We start from the raw sequence: 25135 nt of genomic DNA on the forward strand, positions 1-25135 counted from the left end.
AGGGTCACCAAAAAGGCAACACCGTGAGCCACAAAAGCTCAGCAGAGAAATCCCATACCCGCTAGCCCATAACTTACAAACAACAAGTTAAGCAAACATCGATTTCCACATGATACGTATATACACAGTTAACAATGACACATCCACATTCATTAATTATCTATCGTTGGTGTCCAAGATTTCCGGGTTTCTCCTACGCGACTCATCGTAGAACGTGTCAACATTTTCATATACAGATCAACATTTCCCAAAATCCATTTATTTAACACACCCAACCTCGGTTCCGCCACGCCGGGTTCCCATTGGCACACAAAACTTGCATTGGCTCCTCTCCGCGGATAACCAAGCCATATTACCAATGAGGCTACCACGTCCGGCCGCATTGGCAATCTTCACAATGGGCTACCAAGTCCGACCACATTGTGGTTTTCACAATCCACGCAATGGGCTACCAAGTCCGGCCACATTACGAGTTTTCATACACACAACGGGCTACCAAGTCCGGCCACGTTGCGGTTTTCACAATCCACACGATGGGCTACCACGTTCGGCCTCATCGCGGGTTTCCATACACACAATGGGCTACCAAGTCCGGCCACATTGCGGTTTCAAAACACATCTCATCATTATCCACACCTTAGGTGTCATGTTTCTACTTTCTCGGTTCTCGTGTCTCGTTATCATGCATAGACTCCGCGGTAGGACAAAAATAAGCATGAATCATTCTAACAAGTTCGTTCAATTCTATATTACTTATCACACTCATAACTACTTATAGCATAACGCCACATGTACGGACGCCTTTGGAGTGTATCACTTATGCTTTATTCAAAGCACAACGCCACATGTACGGACGTCTTTGGAGTGAAATCACTTATGCTTAATCACATACCACAAGTAATACAAGCAACTCATATATGCATACTCATAACCATCTTAAATATCAACAATACAAATACTTTGAGATAAGTAAGTAAATAAGGATAACCTACTTTATACTTGGGTAAGTAAATAAATAGGAAGTAAGGATTTCCTTACCGTTCTTCTAGGCAGTAGTAACGGCTTACGGAAGGTTAGTCGGCTACGGAAAGTACGTCGGTGGTCGGGCGGAGTAACTTCCTACGGTGGTCTCCGGTAGCTTCGAAAGAGAATGGTTTCTCTCGAAACTTAATTTTGACTAAACTACTTAAGCTTTTTGGATCGGAGGGTGGTCGAGCGGCGGTTTAGTGGCGGCTTTGGATGAGTTTTTTGAAGAACTCAAGAACAACTCAAGAACAAAGGAAGAACTAACAAGATCAAAGAAAGAACAAAGGATTTCTAGAGAGAAGTTGGAGCAATGAGAAGGTGTGAGTTGAATGGCAAACATGGGGTGCTATTTATAGGCAAAATCTTGAGCTCTCCCTCCCTCTCATGGCCGGCCCTCTCTCTCTCCAAATCCTCCATGGATTTGCTCCATTAAGATGACAAATCAAGCCTTTCAATCAAGTCATAGCCTTTTCTTCAATCTTAGGCCAAATCTTAGGTGTAAGGCTATGAAATCAAATAAGATCATTAGGCTTTTTAGGTGAATCTAGGTAATTATAACCTAGGTCTAGCTTGTAGTCAAAATCTTAGGCTAATAAAGGCTAGGATAATGGCCCATCATAGGTTGTCATTTAGGCAAAATAGGCTTAGGCCTATTATGGTAGCTTGCAAGGCTAGGTTAGTCCTTAGATTGGACTATAGGAGATTTGTTGAAAGATTTGGAGACAATGGTACAAGATTTGGCTTTAAACAAATCATAGAAGTACAAAGGAGAGTTAGTTTTGGCTAGGAAAAAGATTCACCCGAGGGTTTGAAAAGATGAAGAAAGATCAAGGAAGGTACTACAAAAATCTCTCCCTCTCTCTCTCCTATCTCTCTCTCTCTCGGCCTCTCTCTCTCTCTCTCGGCAATCTCTCTCTCTCTCTCCCTCTCTCTCTAGCAAAAGTACACTACATACATACATATATATATATATATATATATATATATATATATATAAATGCAAGAAAGAATAAGAAGGGTACAAATTACAAAATTTACAAAATCAAATACCCAATAAAGAAATCCAATTAGGCACATGCCACATTAAATAAATAAACTAGTGTACTAATGTACTCTAGGAAGATCAATTCCCCAATAAATTAATCCAATTGAGTACAAAACTCCAATATAAAATAATATAGGAGTACTTAGGAAAATCTTAGGTTTTAAAGACTACCAAGCACTAGCATAATAAAATATTTGTACCTCATCCCATGGAGTTTTTGAAAAAGACTAGTTTATTAAACCCATGTACTTAGTTGAAAGAATAAGGCTATTACCCAATTGATAATAAATATCCTAACTTTTATTATCCAATGGACAATAGTAACTAAGGAACTTTTTATAATAAAATAATCAAAATTGTCCTTTTAGGAAATTATAAAATTCCATTTATGAGTACTTGATATTCTAGCAAAGAATATAAAATTTAGGATTTCTATTATCCAATGGATAATAGTTCTCCTAACATTTATTGTCCAAAGGACAAATAATAAATCCAAAATAATAAAAGAAAATAAATAAGAAATTTCTAGGGTTGAAAAGGTTGACTAGTCAAATCAACTTTATTAGAAGGTTTCCTAGTCACATCGGTACTTTATTTGGTCAAAAGACTCTATTATCCAAGGGTCACTAACTTTCCTAACGGTTATTACCCAATGGATAATAATTCTCCTTGCGGTTAATAACCAATGGATAAAAGGAGTACAAGTACCTTTTATTAAAATAAAATTTTGAAAAGACTACATGTACTTTTTAAAAAAATTATTGTCCAATGGACAAAAATTACCCTAACCATTATGGACCAATGGGTAAAGGCAAAAGGTTCAAAAGGTCCAAAAGGTTCATCTAGTAACTAGGTAAGTTGGTTGCTCGGTTCCTCCAAGTAGTCGGTTGAAAATTAACTAAATTGGTCACGTAGGGTTTCTAGTCGAGAGTTTAACCAATGACCGAAATATAACTACGACGAAAAATAAACAAGAAATCATATAGTCACTCAAGAGAAAATAAGTAATTTAAATAAAATTCAAATATTTAACGAAATTTTTATTGACCAAAATTCAGGGGCGTTACAAAAATAGTAGAAAGAGGAGGACTAGCACATGACAATCCTCTCTTGACATAACTGAAAATATCTCCGTCCACTAGGATAAAATACATAGAGACATGTCTTCCCTTAGACCTCTATGAATACCCTAGAAGTAAGTATTTAATGAAACCGACCATATAATTATACCTAGTATATCACCAATCCATAAGAAAACTCAAATGGTACAAGGTAGAACGATGGAGCATCATCTTTTATTAATTTAACTGAGCAAGTTGTCTCCCAATGCCATAGTATCACCATTTCACTCAATATCTATTCTTAACCTATAGTACAGAGCTGTTGATATCACATAGTTTTTTTTTCCAGTTCAATTTTTGATGAAATTGGAACGAAACTGCTCTAATTTGTTATGAAGTATACATGTTGACAAAAGAAATGATTAAGAAGTTGCCATAAAAATGGACCAAACAGTGGAGAAGAAAAGATATATATTGTGGGAAAGTTTCAAATGAGGACCTCTTAAAATACGGACCCTCCTTTCTTGATCAAATTTCAATGATCTGAGCCGCTCAATGTGTGCAGAACGTGATTTTAAGGGTACCCATGAGAAATCGGCCAAAACAATGACCGGGAAGGACTTGATTTCAGCAATTTTTTTAGAACCGTTCAATAAAAAACTACTCGGATCAAGCCCTTCCGGTCATTTTTTTTGCTGATTTCTTGCCTGTTCCCTTAAAATCACGTTCTAATCACATTGAGCGGCTCGAATCATCGAAATTTGATTCAGAAATGGAAGAAACGGGGAGATCTACTGAAGGATGCATGTTTCCCATGAAATATTCATATATATATATATATATATATATATATATATGTATGTATGTGCGCGGGCGCAAAAATTTGTGTATAAAATCTTATCTCCTTTCACTAACTATAATAATAACTTTATGTGCAGTAAAAAGTGAAACCCTGTTTTGGTCAACTGGGTTGGATTTGTCTAGGTTTTTCAATGTCGTGTTTTTTCTCTCTTTTTTTTGGTACAAAAGAAAATGTAAAGGCAATTAAAGTGTTTTTTGGAAACGAACAAAGCGGACTGCGCGCATTGATTACAAAATAAAAATTAAAAAGAAAAATTATTCAGAAAAAGTGGTTTCGTAAGATACTAAGATTTGAGTGAAATTAACTCTTTCTTTTTGGGAGTTGTTTAGGTATCAGGACAGCTGACAAAAGATACGCAAATAATCAAAAAGTGAATCTTTTCATGTAATTCTGTAACATTACTAGTACTAAATGTACTTTCCTCGATAAAAAAAAAAAAAAAAAAAGAGGTACTAATTTACTAGTAATTCATTGCTTGATTAGCTCGTAAGCACAGAGCAGACTAATCATCTCACCCATACAGAGCACATATACAAACAACAGCACGTGCAGAGAGAGAGAGAGAGAGAGAGAGAGAGAGAGAGAGGCATGTGCATTGTGTTGTAAGTGCACACTTTGAGCAAGTTAATTGTGAACAAAGGCAACTCCGGTCAGTGATCTCATACATAGTAAAATTTTTGTGGGTTTTGCTTTGGACATTGCTTGGAATGGCCAAATCAAACTGCAAGCCATTATGATTGCACAAGACATGCTCCCTCATGGCCCAATCCCTCGTAACTTGTTCACAAAGCTTTAGTTATTTACTTTCTTTTCAAAAATACAAAAAGCTCAAATTTTTTTTTATCTGAAGCTCTAGTTTCTTTGATAGAGATATACCGAAGGAGAGAGAAAGAGGTATTGATATGAATTATGAATCTGTCGGAGAAAAAAAAAACCATTTTTAGGCAAAAATTAGGAGAGAAAATGATATTATTGAGGAAGAAAGCCATAAAGGAAGCCTCCATTCACCGGATATTAGGGCAGAAACGGGTTTGAGTCATAGCTTCACTCCTATCCCACCAAACATCTCAATCCCTAAACAAAATTCTAAACTAAATTGAGGAGGAAAACCATAAACCTAGCCCTCCACTAGCCTCCACTACAAGAAAAATCACAATAGCTAACGAGGAAAAAAAAAATCATCACCAAAAGTTACTATAGGTAACGAAAACATATTATAGGTGACAAAAAAGTGACTTTCGGAGATAACTTATCACCTATAAGTTGTTGAGGAAAGTCCCTTTTGGTCACCTATAGTAACTTTTGGTGACGAAATCTTGTTGTTTCGTCACCTATAGTAAAAATTAAATTTCGTCACCATTTTTTTCGTCAACTATTGTGATTTTTCTTGTAGTGCTCTTTAAAGCACTTCAATAAATTAGTTTTGCTGCACTGCCTCCTCAAAAATAAGGAGGCACTTTTCACTTCTAACTTCTATCTATTACTCCAGTAGTATTCAATTCTCTCAACCACTACTTCGGAAAAAATAAAACAAGGAATATTGGAGGAAAATAATACTTTAATGAAGCTGAGTTTGAATAGGAGTCTACACATTTGAAAAAGTGATTTGCTTGAGTAAAAAAGTACTCCATTTGTTCCACTTTGTTGTGCCTATTTCCTTTTTGATATTTCACAAAAAATTGTCTATATCCCATAATTTATAATATTTTTTATGATTTCAAAATCTATCAAATAAGATCCATATTGAATATATCAACTATTATAAATTAAGAGATATAGATAATTTTTTGAGACATCCAAAAAAGAAAACAAGCACAACAAAGCAGGACAAATGGGGTAGTACTCTCTCTCTCTCTCTCTCTCTCTCTCTCTCTCTCTCTCTCTAGTATTCTATTTTGGGTTATCCCTTAATAAGTGTCTAATTTGTAAAGTTAGTGGGTAAAAGTTGGAACATTTTTCATTTTGCTACTAAAAGTAAATTCCATTTTGGAAAGTTAGTAAATAAAAGTGTAATAATGATGTCTCCATATAAGGTAAGTAGCGAAAATGAAGGTAAAAATTAATGTGAAATGTGTAATGATGATGTCTACTTAATAAATTGGAATACGAAGCTGAACACTTAAGAAGGTCCAAAATTAGCTGATGTGGACACTCTAATAAGTGACAACTAGAATTAATGGGCATATAAGTACCTCTAAACATCGAAGTCATGATAATTTTTAATTTCACATATTATTGGTAGAGAGAAATTACTCCTAACAAAAAGAAAACGATTGTTGGGCCGACATATATGTAGCTTTTGAGCAAAGCTAATTATGCCAGTCCATGAACAAACATCAAAAGTCAAAGCTAAAAAGCCCAATAATGAGTCGAAACACCACTTGTATGTTTTTTGATTTAAAAAAGTTATTACTCCTATATATAGTTACTATAAGGGAGACATTTAAGATGGATTGGAGGTATTCATTTCATTAGTAGAAATAATTGAACTTGTGCCCTAATGGAGATGCCACTTTTGGCACAATTTGACGAACCTCAAGGGGTTAATTTTTTGAACCCTTCTCTCTATATTTGTTTGGGAGAATTTTGTACAACTTGGTTTTTGATACTCCCTCCGTCCCTTATTTTGTGTCCAGTATTCTATTTTGAGTTGTCCCTTAATAAGTGTCCATTTTGTAAAGTTAGAGGGGTAAAAATTGGTACATTATCTATTTTGTCCCTAAAAGTAGATTTCATTTTGAAAAATTAGTGAGAAAGTATAATGATAATGGGTAAGTAGAGAAAGTAAAGGAAAAAATTGATGTGAAATGTGTAATGGTGATGTTTTTTTAATAAGTTGAAGTTACGAAACATGACACTTAAAAAAGGACGGAGGGAGTAGTTATTTGGTGCAATCTACTACGATGAAGTTGATGACCGTACGAGGGTAAAACTAAAATAGATTCTTAATTTTCAAGAAAATTGTTTGCAAAAGAAATTATTAAACTAATTACAAGACTAATGTGTGATTGATATTTTTGGTATAATGAGCCAAAGGTGGATTATTATTTCCAAATAAAATGACCACAAAAGACCTCTCATTTTGCAGAGAAATTTTTACTGAGTAAATTATTTTGTCATTGCCTAGTCTGAATGAGAATTTTAGTAAGCAGGCACAGCAAAATGATAAATCCACCCTCAGCTGCTTGGCCAAAATAGGGCAATTTTCCCCCCAACCTCAAAAAGTGAGAACTTATACATCAGGAGTGAGTATATAAAATAGGATTACAGGACATTTCAACAAATAAGGACATAAAGGAAAAAATAGATTCATGTAGCCAACCCCAACTAATTAAGACTTAAAGCTTAGATTGGTTGGGACAGCGGATTCATCGTATTCCGTGTTGCCTTCTACAAAAAGTTCAACAAGCCCGACAATCACAAGTACCACTCTAAACAAAGAGAGAGCCTGCATACTGGGAAAAAAGATTTGAACTCTTGACCTTGTATTGAAAAGAGCTGTGGGGGGGGGGGGCGAGAGAGAGTGTGTCCGTACACTATGAAATCACCAATTTCGATGCCAGATGATCAATACCCAAGAAGTAACTTCCTACAATGACAAATGATCCAATTCCACTACGAGCCGCGGAGCTGGGGGGGGGGGGGGGGGGGAGAGAGAGTGTGTGTCCGTACACTATGAAATCACTCATTTCGATGCCAGATGATCAATACCCAAGAAGTAACTTCCTACAATGACAAATGATCCAATTCCACTACGAGCCATCCGCGGCCAAATGCCACGGAATAAAATATTCCTATCCGCAGGATGGATTCCAGTTAGTCTCTCAAACCTCTTCCCCAGTCGATTCCATCTGAGAAGCTTCCTCTCCATGGCTACATACTGCAGGAAACAATCAAGCAACTTCACAGACATGTAAATACATGGTTGTGAATACATGGTTGTGAGCATCACTTACCTATCTCATTCCATGATTCAGGACAACAAAGGGAAACATTCAAGTCAAAAAAAGTATAATGTTACTTATAAGCAGAGTAAAATGGGGAAAAAAATCTTTACAAAGGACCACAGTTACTCCACTCTCAAAATAGGATAAACTTGTAAAGCCTACACAGTTTTGGACTTGTTGATGGGACCTAGTCGTGGCATCCGCTCACTATCGCAAATAACATGGCTACACAAATTGGCTTTCATGCCTGACACGAGTATATATCATTGTTGATAGGACTTATTCCTTTGTCAGTGTTTCAGTTTATAAGTTCAATCCATCTTTTATTTTGGGCTAGGAAATATGATTTGTAGGTCTTTCTCTTGCGCCAAGTTTTAAACCCCAGGGGTTGGCGAAGTGATAGTCATCTGGCCATCAGCTAGCCTTTTGTTTGGGGATTCGACACCCACCTGCATGCAATCATTTCCAATGTTGGGCTAGTCCATACAGGGTTGTCCCCTAACTCTAATTGGGCTCCCAATAATAGATGGTGAGACTGATCCCCAGAATAGTCAATCCATTGAGCTACATACCGACTTGTCCAAATATAGATATCTGATTTATAAGACTTGAATATTGATCCAAATGTACATGACGCAAAAAATGACTTCATTCAGGGTATAGCACATACACATAATTCCCCACATGTGCAGAAAAATGTTGGGGAAAACCTTGTACTGCTAGATCTACTGCCAAAATAGGATTGAGACACCCAATACTACTACTTTTTAGCAAGAACTGGAGTTTTGTACTCAGCCCACACAGCCGTTAATGACCACAACTGAATCAGACATCATTCTGTTAAAAAGTTACCGAGGTCAAACTTTCACTCTGTCCTGCTACAACGGCATAACTCTTAGATACTTAAAGACATTGTAATGCATGTCTTTCGTAACATACCTTGGGCAACACAATACATTGTGATCTACTTCTTGCAGTGTCAAAACAATGAGATGCAGCTGCAGCAACTGATCCGGAAAAGCCTGCTGCAAGACTAACAGCTAGAGGAGACAATGGACCAATTTCCCCATCGTACCTGAATTCAAAAGATAATAGATAACAATTCGAATAAGCAAGAAGCACATAGATTTTTCCCTGGACATTCTTTTTTCCTTTTGAGGGTAGGAAGAGGTTTAATGCTTCATGTGTCTACAGTGATGAAACATGCATGAACTTATTATAGTAATCTTTAAAAATAGACAGATTTTAACCAGGAACAATATTTTTCTCATTGGTCTAGTGTTCTATTTTCCTAACGATAAGAAATTGGCTTGCTCAGGATAAACCCACTGAGAAACCAAGTGAGCCAACGACATAAAAGCAGGCTGAGGGACTAAAGACTATCATAAAGAGGTGCCCAAAATTTTAATGGTCAACAGTTGTACCAAGTGCATAGCAATATCAAAAGTTTCCATAAGACATTTTCAAGCAAGAGCATGGTGAAACATAGTAAATTTCAAGAAGACAATCTCCAAGTCACAACCTACACCACTATTATAAAACCACATGGATAAAGGAATGAAAGATATAACAATGACCCACATATTTCACTTCCTGTAACCAATACCATGGGTAAGTAACTTTTTCTTTTTCTTTTGTTGGTTGAAGAAAGACAATCTAAAGGAAAAGGGCCTATGTGGAAAGAAGATAAAAGCCCTGATAAGCTCTTGTAAAATTGGAATAATACGATGGTAAAGAATTTGTAATGATATGTTACCAACAGTACAACTAAGGCTAATCACGAGTACCATGCAATAAACTTTCTTAGAACAGTCTACAATAGTGGAAGCTAAAACCTGGGTGGAGGATCCATATTCACAGCCTTCCAGTCAAGCATCGCTTGATGTAAAAATTGCCAACTTGCAAAGAATATACCACCAAAAATGGAGTCCCGAACTACCCCGGACCGGAGACCTCTCCACAAAGCACCCCATCCTTCCAAAGAGATTATGTCTGATGGCCTTCTAACATCACAGACAGATGGTGGCCTCCCAGATCCGGTCATCATCCATGGGTACTCTTTTAGGGCACCAACCATATTGGGATGTTTGGTTGTCAGGGTGGACAAAAGGCCCACAGAATGGTTCAAAGCCTTCATATCCGGAAAGTATCCCGGTAGTAACCTTGCAAGCAAAGGTGAAAAAGATATTCTTTCCGTAACAGTGGTGGAAGTTGGAATTCGAGAAGCCGAAGTCACTTGCGCACGAAGTTTAATAAGTTCAAATGGAGAGGTTATGAGTGATTCCAAGGCACCAGCTGCAATTCCTGCCATAAGGGCCTCAGAGACATGCACATGATTGTCTTCTCGACCATCTGCCAAGAAAATGGAGAAAGAAAACCGAGCATCAGGTATGAAGGTTGAAAACATCAGTTCTTAAATACAGTCTCTGAAAGAATGTTAAGGAAAAATACAACCAGCATAGGCGTATAATTTAAGTTTGGCTGTTAGTACGCACACGGGTGCAAGTTCACGCAAAAACTCAGAGATAGAATTAACCAAGAAAACAGAGCTGATAGGGCAGCCACTTCTGTTTTCAGTTTTCACTATTAGTGTCCTCTGATATAACAGTAATCTTAGGTGGCACTCCACACACTTGCCCCCCTCCCCTCTCTTTCTCCCTCACACACACACACACACACACTAAGTGGTTGAGGATGTAGCAAAACAAACAAAAAAGATATTTCAGGAGTACCAATGACATAGCATCAGACCTTGTCTTACATCGGTTAAATCACCTCCAAAATAAGTTTATGACCCTAGCAGACTCTCCAATCATTAGAAATTGGTTTTGAGCCTGATACTTTACCATGGTAGCATAGCTAGGCTTTGGCAGGTTTTGGGCAAGACATTCTATTTCGGTAGTGGTAAGTGACGATTGATTCCCTTATTTGCTCTAAAAAGTGCACCTTGTTTAATTGTCATAAAAAATAATGGAACTATTGTTTACCTCTGATGGGGTAGCCATTGATTGGTCGGACCGTAGTTGTCCGCTTTGGAAGCCTCAAGTAAAGTCCATGGGCCCGACGCATAGAATTAAGTCTTTTTGGTCCAATAAGTGTGTTTGGTAATTTTGTTATTTTAATTATTAGTAATAGGAGGCATTTAAATTTTTAATTAGGTTATTTTTAATGTTTCCTTTTTATTTTCATTAGGGTTATGAGTCTATAATAAAGACATTCAACGATGTAATCGTTAGACTTGATTAATGAGAATTTGAGAATTAGGGTTTTGACCCTGGTGTGTGTCTCTCTCCTCTCTTTCCTCTTCTCCCTCTTTCTTGTCCGGCGTCAAGTGGTATCAGACTTCTCTTGATCCCACGCGTGGTACCGTTCATCTCTGCTAGATCCGGTCTGCAACTTGTGGTCCAACTTACGGATCTGACAAGCCACCGTCATCGTCCTCAACTCTGTTGTCCCTTGTCTTCACTGGAGTCGTCAGGAATCTGTTCATGTGAGCATTATTGGTCACTGGTTAAGACCCATAAAGCTTTTGACCAGCCCACTATTTACTTCTTTGACCAGCCCATCCTTTGTTTAAGCCTAACCCTAAGGAATTTCTGCTGATTCTCAACCCACCAATTAAAACATTAACACCATCATTAAATAGGTCCATTATAAGCCTTTATAAATCCAGATCCAGCCCACCTTACAAAAAAAAACAGAAACCGTAGGCCCAAACCTCTTACAGCCAAACCCTACTCAACCCAGCCCAAATTACTTTTCAGCCAGCCAAAAAAAAACACTCTTTATCCCCAGTCATGACCATGGTAACCAATGCTGAGTTGAACTCAAAATTTGATAGTCTATATCAAGAACAATAAGGTGTCAAGAAATCAGTGGAAGAGATTAACAAGGCACAACAAGTATTGAGTGAAGACATTGCGCAGATGAAAGCTCTTTTAGAAAATTTAGCAGCCACGGGTTTGGAAAGTAAACTGAAAGCTATAGCTGAAGCTAGTGGGTCTGGCAATGTTCCTCCACAAATTCCAGGATATGGCCCACAACGCACGGTAGAAGATCCGCGGTTAACTGATGTTGATAGAGAAGCAAAGCTAGAAGTTGCAGACTTTAATGGGGACCACAATCCGGAGGTATTTTTTGATTGGGTGCATAGTATAGAGAGTTTCTTTTGTTTGTATCAACTGACAGAGGAAAGAAAATTACTTTTTGCCGAAGCCAAGTTGAAGGGTACAGCTAGAATTTGGTGGACTAAATTTCAAAGGGAAAATTATGTTGCTATTCATGTATGGGAGGACATGAAAATTGCCGCTACTTTGTTCCACCAGAGTTACAAGTAGCATAGCGTGCTCACTTGCAGTTTACCCAGTTGACACAGGGAAGCAGGTTTGTGGAAGAGTACACCCGATCCACAAATCTCTTGTGAATTGGCTTCTAGTAGATTGTACAACATGGCAAATGCAGTCCAAGTAGCCCTTCAGATGGAAAAGGAGGATAAGAAGAAGGTTCCCGTACGCCCTTTGGTGGAATCCCTTACAAGGAGTGAAAGGACTTTTGTGGATCCAATCCGTAACAAGTTCCTTCCTCGTCCTCCCCGTGCTACTTCTTTTCCTTCTCCAAATCCATATGGAGGTAATACTAAGTCCAATTGTTTTAATTGTCATGGTTTTGGACATCATGCTAAAGATTGCCTTCTCCTAAACTTAATTTGCATGTTAAGTCTGTTGCTGTGATTGAGAATGAGGACAATGTGGAGGAACAAAAATTGGAGAAATCAAAGTTTAATTACCAAATTGTTGAGCCTCTTGATCCCAAATCCGATGAGGAATCTGATAATGAAGTGATTGGAATTATGCGTCCTCTACTTGCCACTAAGGGAGATAAACCAAACCTTGAGAAGCTGCAGCGTGGGCAGATTTTTCATACAAGGGTAAAGTGTAATGACCAAGTGTGCTCATTAGTGATTGATACCGGGAGTTGTACGAATGCCGTATACGAGGAAGCTGTGAAGAAATTGGGTTTAACAGTTGATCTGCATCCCGAGCCTTATCATCTAGCATGGATCACTAACATGAAGCTTAAGGTTGACAAGCAGTGTCCCATGACATTCACTATTGGCAAAGTCAAGGAAACAGTGATGTGTGATGTTCTTCCTCTTACGCTTTGGCACATTCTTTTGGGCTGCACATGGATATGGGATCACGATGTTGAGCATGTGGGGCGTGCCAATACTTATTCTTTCGTTGACCATATCACGAAGTACACCCTTACTTGTGCCACCGATTCACGCACCGTCAAGTTGAAGAAGACCTCTTCGTTGATTAGGTGTGTCCCTCCTAATTGTATATCCTTGGTCCCGTGCCTAACTCGCCGGAGTTGAGTTTTTTTCAGCGGAGGAGAATTGATGGGGTAGCCGTTGATTGGTTGGACCATAGTTGTCCACTTTGGAAGCCTCAAGTAAAGCCCACGGGCCCGACAAGTAGAATTAAGTCTTTTTTGGTTCAATAAGTGTGTTTGGTAATTTTGTTATTTTAATTATTAGTAATAGGGGGCATTTAAATATTTAATTAGGTTATTTTTAATGTTTCCTTTTTATTTTCATTAGGGTTATGAGTCTATAAATAAGGCGTTCAACGATGTAATCGTTAGACTTGATTAATGAGAATTTGATCAAAATTAGGGTTTTGACCCTTGTGTGTGTCTCTCTCCTCTTCTCCCTCTTTCTTGTTTGGCGTCAACCTCTCCATGTGCTAGCTAAGGGCCTTAGTTTAAGATTAGGGGGGCCTACAGTAGCATTTGTACGTATTTACTAAAATTTGTGCATCCAGATAAATATACATCTTTCTTGCTTAGTTGTAATATATGGAAGTAATTTCGGAAAACTCTTATCTATTTTCGTGTGGGTTTAATTGGAAAACTTAAATAGCTACATAAGAGCATCCACAGTGGAATAACCAAAACCATAACGTTGATAAAGTTAGTAATGTTCCTTAAAAAAATGCTCACAGTGGCATAACCAAACTTTAGAACCTCTAAACAACCCCATTAAATTTTGGCACTTGGATAATCAAAACTAGCAACTTTTTGCTAATAACCAAACCACCCCCCCCCCCCCCCCCCCCCCGCGCTCTCTCTCTCTCAATGTTTCTAAGAAAAACATTTTTAAAAGAATTTTTTTTTTTTTTTTGCAAAAACAATTAAACTGTTTCTCAAAAACTGTTATTTAAAAAAAATGTCTTTTTTTTTCAAAAACAGTTTTTTTTTTTAAGTTTTTCGGAAAAGTGTTTTTTCAAAAAATTATTTTCTATTTCTAATAACCTGTTTTTATTAGTTTGAAAACTATTTTAAAAAAATTGTTTCATATGGCGACAATTTTTTAATTTTTACACGTTGAAAATGTAATGTGGCAAGTTTTGATTATTCAATATTGATTATGTCACTGTGGACATCTACATTGCTAATCTTAGCAACCCCTTAAATGGATAATCAAAAGGTGATTTGGCAACTTTTGATTATCCAATTTTGATTAGTCTATTGTGGATGCTCTAAAAAGGGAAATTTTGGTTGCTTAGAGTATCACCAACTGGCTCAACAAAGCCTTCCTTTGGCATAAGTACGATACGAAGCCGTTCTCATATTTGGGGTTTCCAACCCACACGACAACCAAAGCAGCAAAATGCCTCATGCCACTCCCGCACGGCACTTGTAGCCAGCCAAGTACAACTCAACAAATGGTACAGCTGGACTTTTTGCAATTTCTTTTTCTCTTCAATTTATTTGATGTATTAATTATTATGTTTTATTTGGAATCTGTAGAGCAAAACTTGATTATGATTCAAGAGAGCCTTATGATCTACATTCTCCGCTAGTCTCTATCGTTGTGCTGCGGCAACGGCGGCATTGCTTTCTTCCCGGCCATTTTGCTTCGCAAGCAAATTGTACAGCACCCATCGCCAACACGAAGGCCAGCAAGGAACCCAACGCGCAGTAGTATTGATTTGCCATTTTCAAAAAAGAAGAAAAGAATGCCTATTGAATTCGATCACACAGGGAAGCCTAGACGACGACAATTGTTTCATCGTTGGTGGGGCTTAAGTATTACGTGTTGATTATGTGATGATAAGGATTAGTGGAGCCTCGGTGTGAGATTCTTACGATAATAAGGTAGGATTTGGTTTTTGTCCATTTCTGATTTGTGGTTCTTATAAGTGTGGGGAATTAGTGTTGGAAAATAGTGTGTTGGATTTATGTGAACTGTGTATGGTAGGCTATGTGAACTGTGTGTGGTGAAATTATGTGAGTTATGTATTTTAGTGTATATTTGGGCTATGTGAAGTGCGTTGGGGCTATGTGAACTGTGTGCGTTGGGGCTATGCGAACTGTGTATTTTAGTGTGTCATGAGCCTATATGAACTATGTATTTTTTATTATATGAACTATGTAATAGACTATGTGAACTGTGTGTTTTGGGGCTATGTGAAATGTGTTAGTGTGTGGTGAGGCTATGTGAATTGTGTATTTCAGTGTGTGGTGAGGCTGTGTGAACTGTGTATTTTTAGTTCACATAGTCCAGTTCTCATAGACAGTTCCCATAGCCAAGGGTATTTTTGTCCGAATTAATATGGGTCAGGACTATTTTAAAACGATTGGGATCTAAAAACCCCTATATATTATGTCTGGGGATTTGGGGCGGATCGGGGAACAGATTCAGGGCAGATTGGATCGGGGACAAACTCACCCCCAAATCCGATCCGATTCCCGAATTTTTTTAACAAAAAAAACTATATCCACCCTGATCCCCGAAAAAATCTCCGAATAACCGATCCGTTCAAGACCGATAACAGATCGGATATGGACGGATTGGCCAAGATGACCATCCCTGGCGAAGATCGTATTTTTCAGCTATACAGGTCACAAAAATAAAGAGCAGATAATTATGAGAGCCCTAGAGCCAAAAATTAATGATGACCCTTTAAAATAATATGATCAGAAAAATAAGTTCTTCGCACCCATTCAAACGAATTGAAAATTGGAGCACCTATTTTTTTAACCATATTTTTTAATATATAAACCATCTAAAAAAATTTTGTTATTATAATATTAGATAGAGAGAGAATTAAATAATCAAAATAATGGGGTTCCGAATGAATAGTACTTAGGTATTAATACCGAAGTTTTGTAGCTGGAGGTATTTTAATAATTTATTCTCAAAATTGGTTAAGTTAGTTTGAATAGATAGCAAAGATAGAGAGTGGGGTTGGAATACATTGATAGAAAAGTGGATAGGTAAAATAGAGATCGTCCTTAATTTGTACTTATTGCTAGGTAAAGTAAAGAATAGGGTTGGAGATGCTCACAATTCTGATGCATTTGGCTTCCACATGTTGGTTCTTGGTGCAAACTTGGCCTGCTTTAGATTCTATGCCCAAGGATCAAAACTAAATACAACTTGTAACCAGGTGCAAGAGAGCATGAATCCAATTGCCACCAATTAGAGTCTTTCCTTACTTTCTAAAACCTCTATACTATGTTTGATTTATTCACCCAATATGATCTTCCAGGGGCAGTGAAGGTACACTAGACATTAGCTTTTTTCCAAGTTAGAGATAGGTTGTACCTTAGTCTCACATAGTTCGCCTCGTGAAGGTGCTACCCTGCGGACTGGAGCAAGAGTGTTCAAACTAAGCTCGAATCTGTCCGTAATTTGAGGACTGGTGTTTGATAGTCCGCGGATACATTTTTCGGCTCTAATATGCTTACATACTACACTCATATGGTTACCTATATTAAACATACCGATAAAAAGAATTTGGTGGGAAAACAAATACGTAAATAACAGCGAAAAAAATGAGTAACTAATACAGAATATAAGCGCAACTAACCAAAAAAAAAAAAACGTAAATACTTTGGGGTTTACCATACACCCCTATTCATAAGTTCACCCAAAAAATAAATTTCTTGACTAATAACTAATAAGCAAATATGAGTACCATACACCAAAAACATGTGTAGGCACTAAGCACCAGAGACATGTGTACCATCCTCCAAAAAATATTCTTACCATATACTTCCAAGTTTCAAGGAATAACCTTCTGTAACTAACTGAAAACATGCGAAATATACACCTAATATATGCGTAACATACATTGAAAAATTGCATAACATTTCGATGGTACAACTAAGTGTACCATGGCTTCCTCCTATAGCATACAGAACTGCCACGAAAATCATACACTACCATAATTCATAATTCTAAAACATATAAGCTAAACTTAGTAATGCAAAATTGAGACTATGTGAACATGGAAACTTTTTATGTACTAAGATATTTAATTGTATGACATTTTAAAAGTAATATATACTACACATGCTCTCAAGGTGCTCTCACTCTCATGAATTTTGAGAAGTGATGCTTTCGCGCTTTCGAATTCACATTATTGCACCAACACCAACGCCACATTTACCATGGAATGCCGCAGGACAATGCAAGATAAATTTGTTTAAAATGGGTCAGATTTGGAGGATATATTAATTTTGACATTCGTATTCACTATTCACTAAGAAATATAAATTGGAGAATGCAGGTTGGAGAATTAGAGCAATAATTGTTATGCTGAAGGTTTCGACTCCATTTATAGCAGTGACTTTGATTATTGAGAACCAAAACAAGTGGTACTTTCCCATTCATTAGAGTCTTATAAATTAAGCAGAAAAGCCGGTGGCTTTCAAACTATTTATGAAGATATGTAGCATGTCTCTCATCACATTCACGCATGTTCTCTTTTACTCTTTCCCTAAATTTGCTCAACAAAAGAAATCAATCAATAAAAAATAATAACTTGTAATGGCCCTTGAAATGAAGAACGTACCTTTATAAAAAGCTGTCAAAATTTCACAAGTACCAAAGCGACCGCCAACACCTAAAATCCTCCCCAAGGTCAACCACCCAAAACCACTGTACAGACCTACAAGATTTCATCAATGAGAATGTCCATTTAACTGGTAGAATACAACATAGCACCTCATAAGCATAAATTATATCCTTCCTTTACCCACTTTTCTATCTCTGCTCATGCCAAATTGTCGGATGCATGAAAACAATCAATCTTGTTGAACATAGATTATGAGAATTTCACCTACCACCATACTTCGGTTTTCACCTTTTCTTCATAGTACTAATGAATAAAAGCCAATTCAAGGAGTAAAGCATAGCCCCTCTTGTGCAAATAAACTGGGGACACAATTTATTATTCCACTTTTTTACTAAAATACAAGTTGGTTTTTAATTCCAAAACCATAGAGCGATGACTAGTCTTTAAGAATGAAACCCATCTCATTCCAAAATATCAGACATCATACATATGTGCTGTAGATATTAACCATGTCAACTATATCATTACACATTTTTCACAAAGATATGAATTACATACAATTTCACTTATCGAAAAAAGATTTCAAAAAAGAAAAAAGGAAAAAGTTCCAAATAAAAATCTTCGAAACATTAACCACAAACCACATTGTTGAGGACATTATCCTATTTCAGAATTCAAGATTAATTTCAAAAGAAAAAAAAGGATGGCTTTTAGATATAAAATACTCCCTCCGTCCCACTTTAAATGTCTCTTACCGGAATCCGTGCATTTTCAAAAAAAAATTCTACATATTATTTTTTTTCATTTTTCTTAACCAAATTAAAGTGCTCATTGAGTACTTTAATTTGGCATAAGAAAATAAAAATAATATTATGTAAAAATATTTTTTTTGGGGGTTTGAAATTGCACTGAGTCCCGTAGGGGACATTTAAAGTGGGATGGAGGGAGTATTTGTTACTTGTCACTCTTCAATAAAGCATATTGATATAGTGATTTTCATAACCCATAAATTCCCAAGTCAACCAAAATTGGCTAAACAAAATAAGGAATAATTGCTAATAATCGAACTTTAAGGGATTTTGTTCAACTCATAGCACCCATCGAAGCTCAAAAAATTAAGACTGAATAATTTGATGGAGTCACCTGAACTTCCTGACAAACTTTTAACTCTATCAAGAACCTGAGCTGCAGTCAATTGCTTATTGGAACCCGACCCTACCTGGCATTTGCTCAACCATCAATGTAAAAGAAAATGTAGTTCCATGCAAAGCTTACAAATGTGACGAAAAGGTTGGATTCAAAGTGAAACCTGTATAAGAACTTTGATAGTATCTAGGGGGTATGTGAGGGCAGTGCCAAATGCAACTGATCCTGCTGCTGCAATTGCATGGGTAGCAAAAACCTGATTCTTCAACAACTCATCCATCAGAACGACCTGAAACTCTGCAGTTTTGCACAAATATCAAAAGAACAATAACGACCAGCAGTCCACAATTGAAAGTTAAAACGGAATTTCCGAAAAGTCAAATATCATATTCAAACATAATTTGTAGATCCAGACTTTTAGGTTGTCTTTGTATTTGTGGATTTGGAATGAGCGGATTTGGTGATAAATATTAATGAGAATAGCTCAAATTCAGACATTGTCATTTATTGTTTGAATTTCAAGATTGAGAGTACGAGCTTTGTAATGATGGATTTGATGTGACAATTTAACCATTGCGATTTCAACGCTTGCACAATGATCCCAATAAGCACATCTGTTCTACCCTAATTTATCTTCATTCACTTTCACAAGCCACCTTTTGCTTGTAGAAAGTATACACCAAATCTCAAATCTCAAATCTACTCTATCCAAATGGAGCCTTCTACTTCTACCCTTATAAGAACATGGAAGTACCCTCAACGGTTTAACCAAACACTCTCAATTTATGAACCTTCAATATGCTTATTCTAACTACAACACTATTGAAATGCTGTTCAAAATCAACAATTACCCAGTAAATCTGAAGACACAGCCGGCTGCCCTAGGATTGAAAGGGTTCAAAAAATACACTAAATTTACTTTTTCAACATGGTCTTCGATTATTCATACAAAGCCGAAGCGAGCGAAAACCGCTAAAATTTGTGAGAGTCTAGCAAAATCAAAATTAAAATCAGCCCAATAAATCTTTAACCATCCAAAAAGAGTCATGTAGAATTTTGTATCATAATTTTTTTTCCCTACACGTTTTGTTTAAACTAAAACACTGGTGCCGCCTCTTTCACGATGATTGTCAACATTTTGAGGAAGAAGATGGGAAATTTGGAGCTCACATCCCGATGACGGAATTGGTGGTGGCTTTCCAACAGCTAGTAATCACTTAAAACAGAGTTGGCATTTTTTCAAACAGTTGGTGGGCTAGTAGTCAGCTGCACGTGATGGGATCAGAAGAGTGAACAAGTTGTGATACAAATGGTGGAAAAAAGTAGAAAGGCGAATTGAATACCTAAACAGACAGATGAATTTGCCCAGCCGTCTACGTGCCCGGCCCGGCTTGTTTGGTAGGGTATAGTTTTCCTTTTTATGTGCAAGTCGATATTGCGGTATTGCCCTCTTACACAAAGATTTGCCACAACCAACCCACACAAATGTGCTGAGTCAGCACACTTTAAAAAGAAGAAAAATACTAACAGCTCGTTTGGATGGAGGGAGTTTGAGAGAGAAGAAACAAATTGAGGGAGAGAGCTTTCTCTGCACGTTTGGCTGGACAAGAAGTTGAGAAACAGGTGGGAGAGGGTGAGAGAGCAGAACCTCTTCAAACCCCCATTTCGTTTCTCACCAATATTGGCGAGATTCTGTGAGAAAGAGAGAAGATCCCCTTTTTACCCCTCCTCCGCCCCCCCCGCATCACCACCTCGTGTCCTTCGCCCACCGTCACTGCTGCAATCCAGTGGATCTAGGGCTGTGAGGTTTTTTTTTTTTTTTGAAGAAAGAAGAGGAGGAGGAAGAGGAGCCAGGGGGAGACAACTATGAGGAAGACGAGGGCTGTGAGTATTTTTTGTTTAAGGGAGACGATCGGTGGGAGGGATGGTGGTGATCGTGGGGCGGTGACGGAGAGAGGACTGTGAGGGTTTTTTTTTTTCAAGAAGACTTGTACGTATAAACGGAAGGCTGGAAATTGGAATAAAAGGGAAGGCTATATTGGTAAAAAAAATACAACCCTTTCTTTTCTTCTCTCTCCTTTATTTTGTCCATCCAAATGAGACTTTTCTTAGTAATAAGGAAATCAGATTCTTTTCTTTTCTTTTCTCATCTAGATAGTCAAACGGGCTGTAAAACTCACGTCCACGTACACAGAGAGGGGTAGTCGTTGGGCGGTGATCGTTCCTCCTCTCTTTTTTTGGTGGACCCAACGACCACCGGCAGCGCCAACCACCACCACCATTGGAAGCCCTTTTCGAAGATCGCCTCCCCAGCACAACTAGGAGCGAATCTAGTGTAGATATTGAGGGATCACGTCCTGAAAATTGGGCCCCAAAAAAGGCCCTAAAGTCTAGGTAACTCATAAGAGCATCAACAATGCAATCATCAAAATCAAAAGATTGTTAAAGTTAACAATGTGTGCTTAAAAAAGTGCTCACATTGTAATAATCAAAGTTAGCAATCTCTTAACCAATAATCAAATTTGGGCATTTAAATAATCAAAATTAACAATGTGGAATTTCACATTGCTAACTTTAGCAACTTTCTAAATGAATAATCAAAAGCTGACGTGACAACTTTTGATTATTACATTGCGGATGCTCTAAGGTAAGTACTATATATAAAATGCCCCGAAAACTACCGAATCTGCTCTATTTATGGTTCCATTTGTAGGACCTGGGTTCAGATTTCATCCAGTTTTGTACTGTCCTAAAGTCTAGGTAACTCATAAGGTAAGTACTATATATAAAGAGCCCGAAAACTACCGAATCTGCTCTATTTATGGTTCCAGTTGTAGGACCTGGGTTCATATTTCATCCAGTTTTGTACCGTTCATTATGGTCCATTTAATGGCTATGATTTACTGCAAGAAATCCAAGGCTCCCTATTATGCCACGTCTCAGTCTTATTTTTGCTCTTAAACGGCACTAGCAACTTGTTAACGGAAAGCCCCTTCAATGTGAAAAAAATTTATTCTTAAATGAGCATGATTTTGTGGGGCCCATTTCGGGTTTTGCAAAAATAATTCAAACTGCAAGTTATTCTTAAAATACATTTTTTATGGGTTCATGTAAGAAATTAGCTCAATCCGATATCCGTAAGAGCTTTTTCAGCATTCTTAGAGGCCTAACGAATACTGGAACTTCCTACAAATTCTGAAAAAGCCGTAATCAATATCAAATTGAGCTAATTTTTTTTCAGGAACCCATAAAAATTATTTTAAGAATAACTTATAATTTAAATCATTTTTATAGAATCCATAATGGTTGTGGTGGCGTTAGAGAATACGATCGAATCTGGTGCAATTTCACGTAGTGCTGAAAAGGAAATGATACATTGGTAAAAATACATATCAAATTCTCTTTTTTTTTCTCACCTATATTTTGTCCATCCAAGTGAGATGGTGAAAAACCACACTTTTTTCTTTTCTTTCTCACTAATAAAGGAGACCACACCCCTTTCTTTTCTTTTCTCACCTAAGTAGCCAAAGGGGGTGTAAAAGAATTTACTTAGTGTTCAAGTTTGAATCTTGAAGCTTTCTTACGAATTGCCCAAGCAGAAGCCGTGCTTGATTGGTAAGGTTGATGATCACACATCCAGTTTCTGTGTTTCACAATGGGATTCTCCATTCCTTTTGTTTTTCACATGTTTTTTTTTAAGCAGTCCAAATGGAATTGTGTTTTGTTCACCCTCCATTAAGAGGGTGAACATTACCCTCCTTCCTATTGGTCGAAATTGTGTGGATCCCACCACGAAGTGATGTCATGCTTACCAAAAAGTGTATTGGATGGTAAACATGACATCATTTTGTATTAGGATCTACATCATTTCAACAAATATGATGGAGGGTTGTGAGACCCAACTCTCTTTTAAAAAAAAAAACGTAAAGAAGAGTTTTTTTTTTGTATTTTCTTTGTCCTATTATTTGTGTGTGGGTTTATAAATTGATTTTCCTAAACTACAAGGATGTAATTGTAAAAAAAGAGTTTTTTGTGCTGGTGTGCACGTGGAGTCCTCAATGAGGAGTTAGTGTTTTTTTTGGTGATATACATGGGTAAGGAGAGAGAACTAATCAAACAAAAAAAAACAAACAAGGGAGATTAGAAACAAAAACGCAGAAGAAGAAGAGGCAACGGAAAGAGGGGAAAGAGAAGAATAGAAAGAAAAAAAAAGAATTAGGTTTGTGGTAAGTGCTTTAATTTTCTTCTTAATTTGGGTGTGTTATGATTTGTTTACATTCCTCTCTAATTAACTCTAGGGTTTGTGTGGGATTTGAATAAAGAAAAAAAAACATGTATTCTTTTAAGAACTCAAACACAGATTTTTGGTGCTAGGAATAGATTTCTTAGATGCTTAAATTGAGATTTATTTGGTGAAATTAAAGTATGTTACTTGATTATTTGGTTGGAGTGGATTAACAAGGTTTGCACCTATTTCTACAGTTGCTTAGAATGTTGTCTCGCTGGAAAAAAAAATGAATCTCTGAGGTGCTGAAACTAGGGAACAAGTTCCGAACCTGTGGTTTTATAGTTGAAAAGTGTATATTAAGTAAAAGAATTATTTGTTATGTGCTGAAATTTGATTCTATATGCTGCCAATGTGAACCTCGCTGCAGAAATTGGGTACTTTTGGTGTTAAAATTGTGTATAGCTGCTAGAAATTGAAATTTGGGTGCTAAAACTGTGAGAATTGGGTGCTGGAATTTTGTATTAGTTGCTGGAAATTCATGTCCTGTGCTGAAAAATGAATTTCAGATTGCTGAAACTGTGTTAGAATGCTGAAAACGGCTATTTAGGAGCAGGAATTGTGTGCTTGACGCTGGAAATTACCTCTGTAACTGCTGTAGATAATTGACACTTGCTGAATTTCTTGTTAAACTGTCAAGCTTTGAGATGGAATGTAAAAGTGCTGAAACAGCTTATAAGTGTTGAAATATTCATTTATGGTTGTTATAGCTGAAAATCATGTGCGACACTTGACTGTGGGAAGGAGTATTTGAGTTATTGTTTGTTATTTCCTTTTGATTTGAACTCCATATTCACGTGTGTGGATTTGTGTGTTCCACGCCAGGTTCGGAAGCAGCAACGAGCACCGTGACTCCGCGTAGGGAGTGAGCTCGTGTCAGTACTTTTTTTTGGCTGAACCTTGAGGTGGGTGTTCTTATTTTTAATAGCGGAAGATGAGACACGGTGTAAAGTTATTTTTCGTATTGAAATGGTTAATATTTGGCTTGAGCTCCTAAGCGAGAATATGATCGTAGCCTTAGTGGCGTTATAATATGGCCTTAGTGGCGTTATTGAAAATTGCCTTAGTGGCGTGAATAAATATTGCCTTAGTGGCGTGACGACTATTGCCTTAGTGGCGTAAAGAGCATTGCCTTAGTGGCGTTGATATGGAAATTGCCTTAGTGGCGTTATGAATATTACGTAATGGAACGTTATTGTGAGCTGAATATTCTTGTTTAAATTGTTGATAGCACTTGTCTTTATTGCTTCTCTTATTATAAGAACATTCACTGAGCAAGTTGATAGCTCACACCCCCACAGTGTTTTCTTTTCAGGTGCGTGACAGCACGCGGGTCCATTGCAGAGTCTAGACAGGAGTTGTGTATATAGTGGTCTAACTTTTTGACTCTTTTGATTATGTGCCTATTTTTGGAACTTGTATATGTTGTAAATACCCGTGGGCACGTCTTGTATGACAGTTGTTTTCCGTATAAAAGCAAGTTAAGTTTTTTTTTTATTATTATTATGAGTTGGACGCTTGGCTGGTGTTTTTATTTACTGTTTGAGCAGGGCCAAGGTGTGGGTTCATCCCATTCGGAAAAATAAATTTAGTGTGGTATTTTCCGGGATGGGGTGTGACAAGGGTAATGTTCACCCTCTTTTAAGGAAGGTGAACAAAATTGCCCTCGTCCAAATGCCACCTTTGTGAATTCTGTTTGAGCCATTAATTTATAACTCGGCCAAGTGAACAAAACGGGAAACAGAGATATTGATCAAAAATTTTACAGAATTGAAATCGTTTCCGCCTTGCAAATCTATGTTTTCATAACTCGGCATGGTGAAGAATTTAGTTGCTAATTTAGTTTGAAGAATTTCGTTGCTTATAGGGTTTGAAGAATTTAGTTACTAACTGC

The 25135-nt window shown here is 37.2% G+C and overlaps 1 protein-coding gene across 5 annotated transcripts; it reads right to left on the bottom strand.

Annotated features, from left to right (window-relative positions):
• Positions 1 to 7157: 7157 nt before the first annotated feature.
• LOC131327164 (mitochondrial aspartate-glutamate transporter AGC1-like) lies at positions 7158 to 21049 on the bottom strand. Of its 5 annotated transcripts, none has more exons than XM_058360185.1 (8): positions 20300 to 21049; positions 19120 to 19253; positions 18954 to 19029; positions 17808 to 17903; positions 9777 to 10293; positions 8881 to 9016; positions 7667 to 7895; positions 7158 to 7442 (listed from the first exon to the last, which is right to left on the bottom strand). In XM_058360185.1, the coding sequence occupies exons 2-7, from the start codon at positions 19234 to 19236 to the stop codon at positions 7680 to 7682; spliced, it is 1158 nt and encodes a 385-aa protein (XP_058216168.1). In that variant the 5' UTR covers positions 19237 to 19253; positions 20300 to 21049; the 3' UTR covers positions 7158 to 7442; positions 7667 to 7679. The 5 variants fall into 5 exon arrangements, with proteins under 5 accessions (XP_058216168.1, XP_058216171.1, XP_058216170.1 ...); XM_058360188.1 differs by adding an exon at positions 20127 to 20222 and having other exon boundaries at positions 7158 to 7874; XM_058360186.1 differs by lacking the exon at positions 7158 to 7442 and adding an exon at positions 20127 to 20222 and having other exon boundaries at positions 7461 to 7895.
• Between the last annotated feature and the right edge of the window lie 4086 nt (positions 21050 to 25135).

The sequence above is a fragment of the Rhododendron vialii genome, chromosome 5a, assembly GCF_030253575.1.
Source record: "Rhododendron vialii isolate Sample 1 chromosome 5a, ASM3025357v1".
Classification (NCBI taxonomy): Eukaryota; Viridiplantae; Streptophyta; class Magnoliopsida; order Ericales; family Ericaceae; genus Rhododendron; species Rhododendron vialii.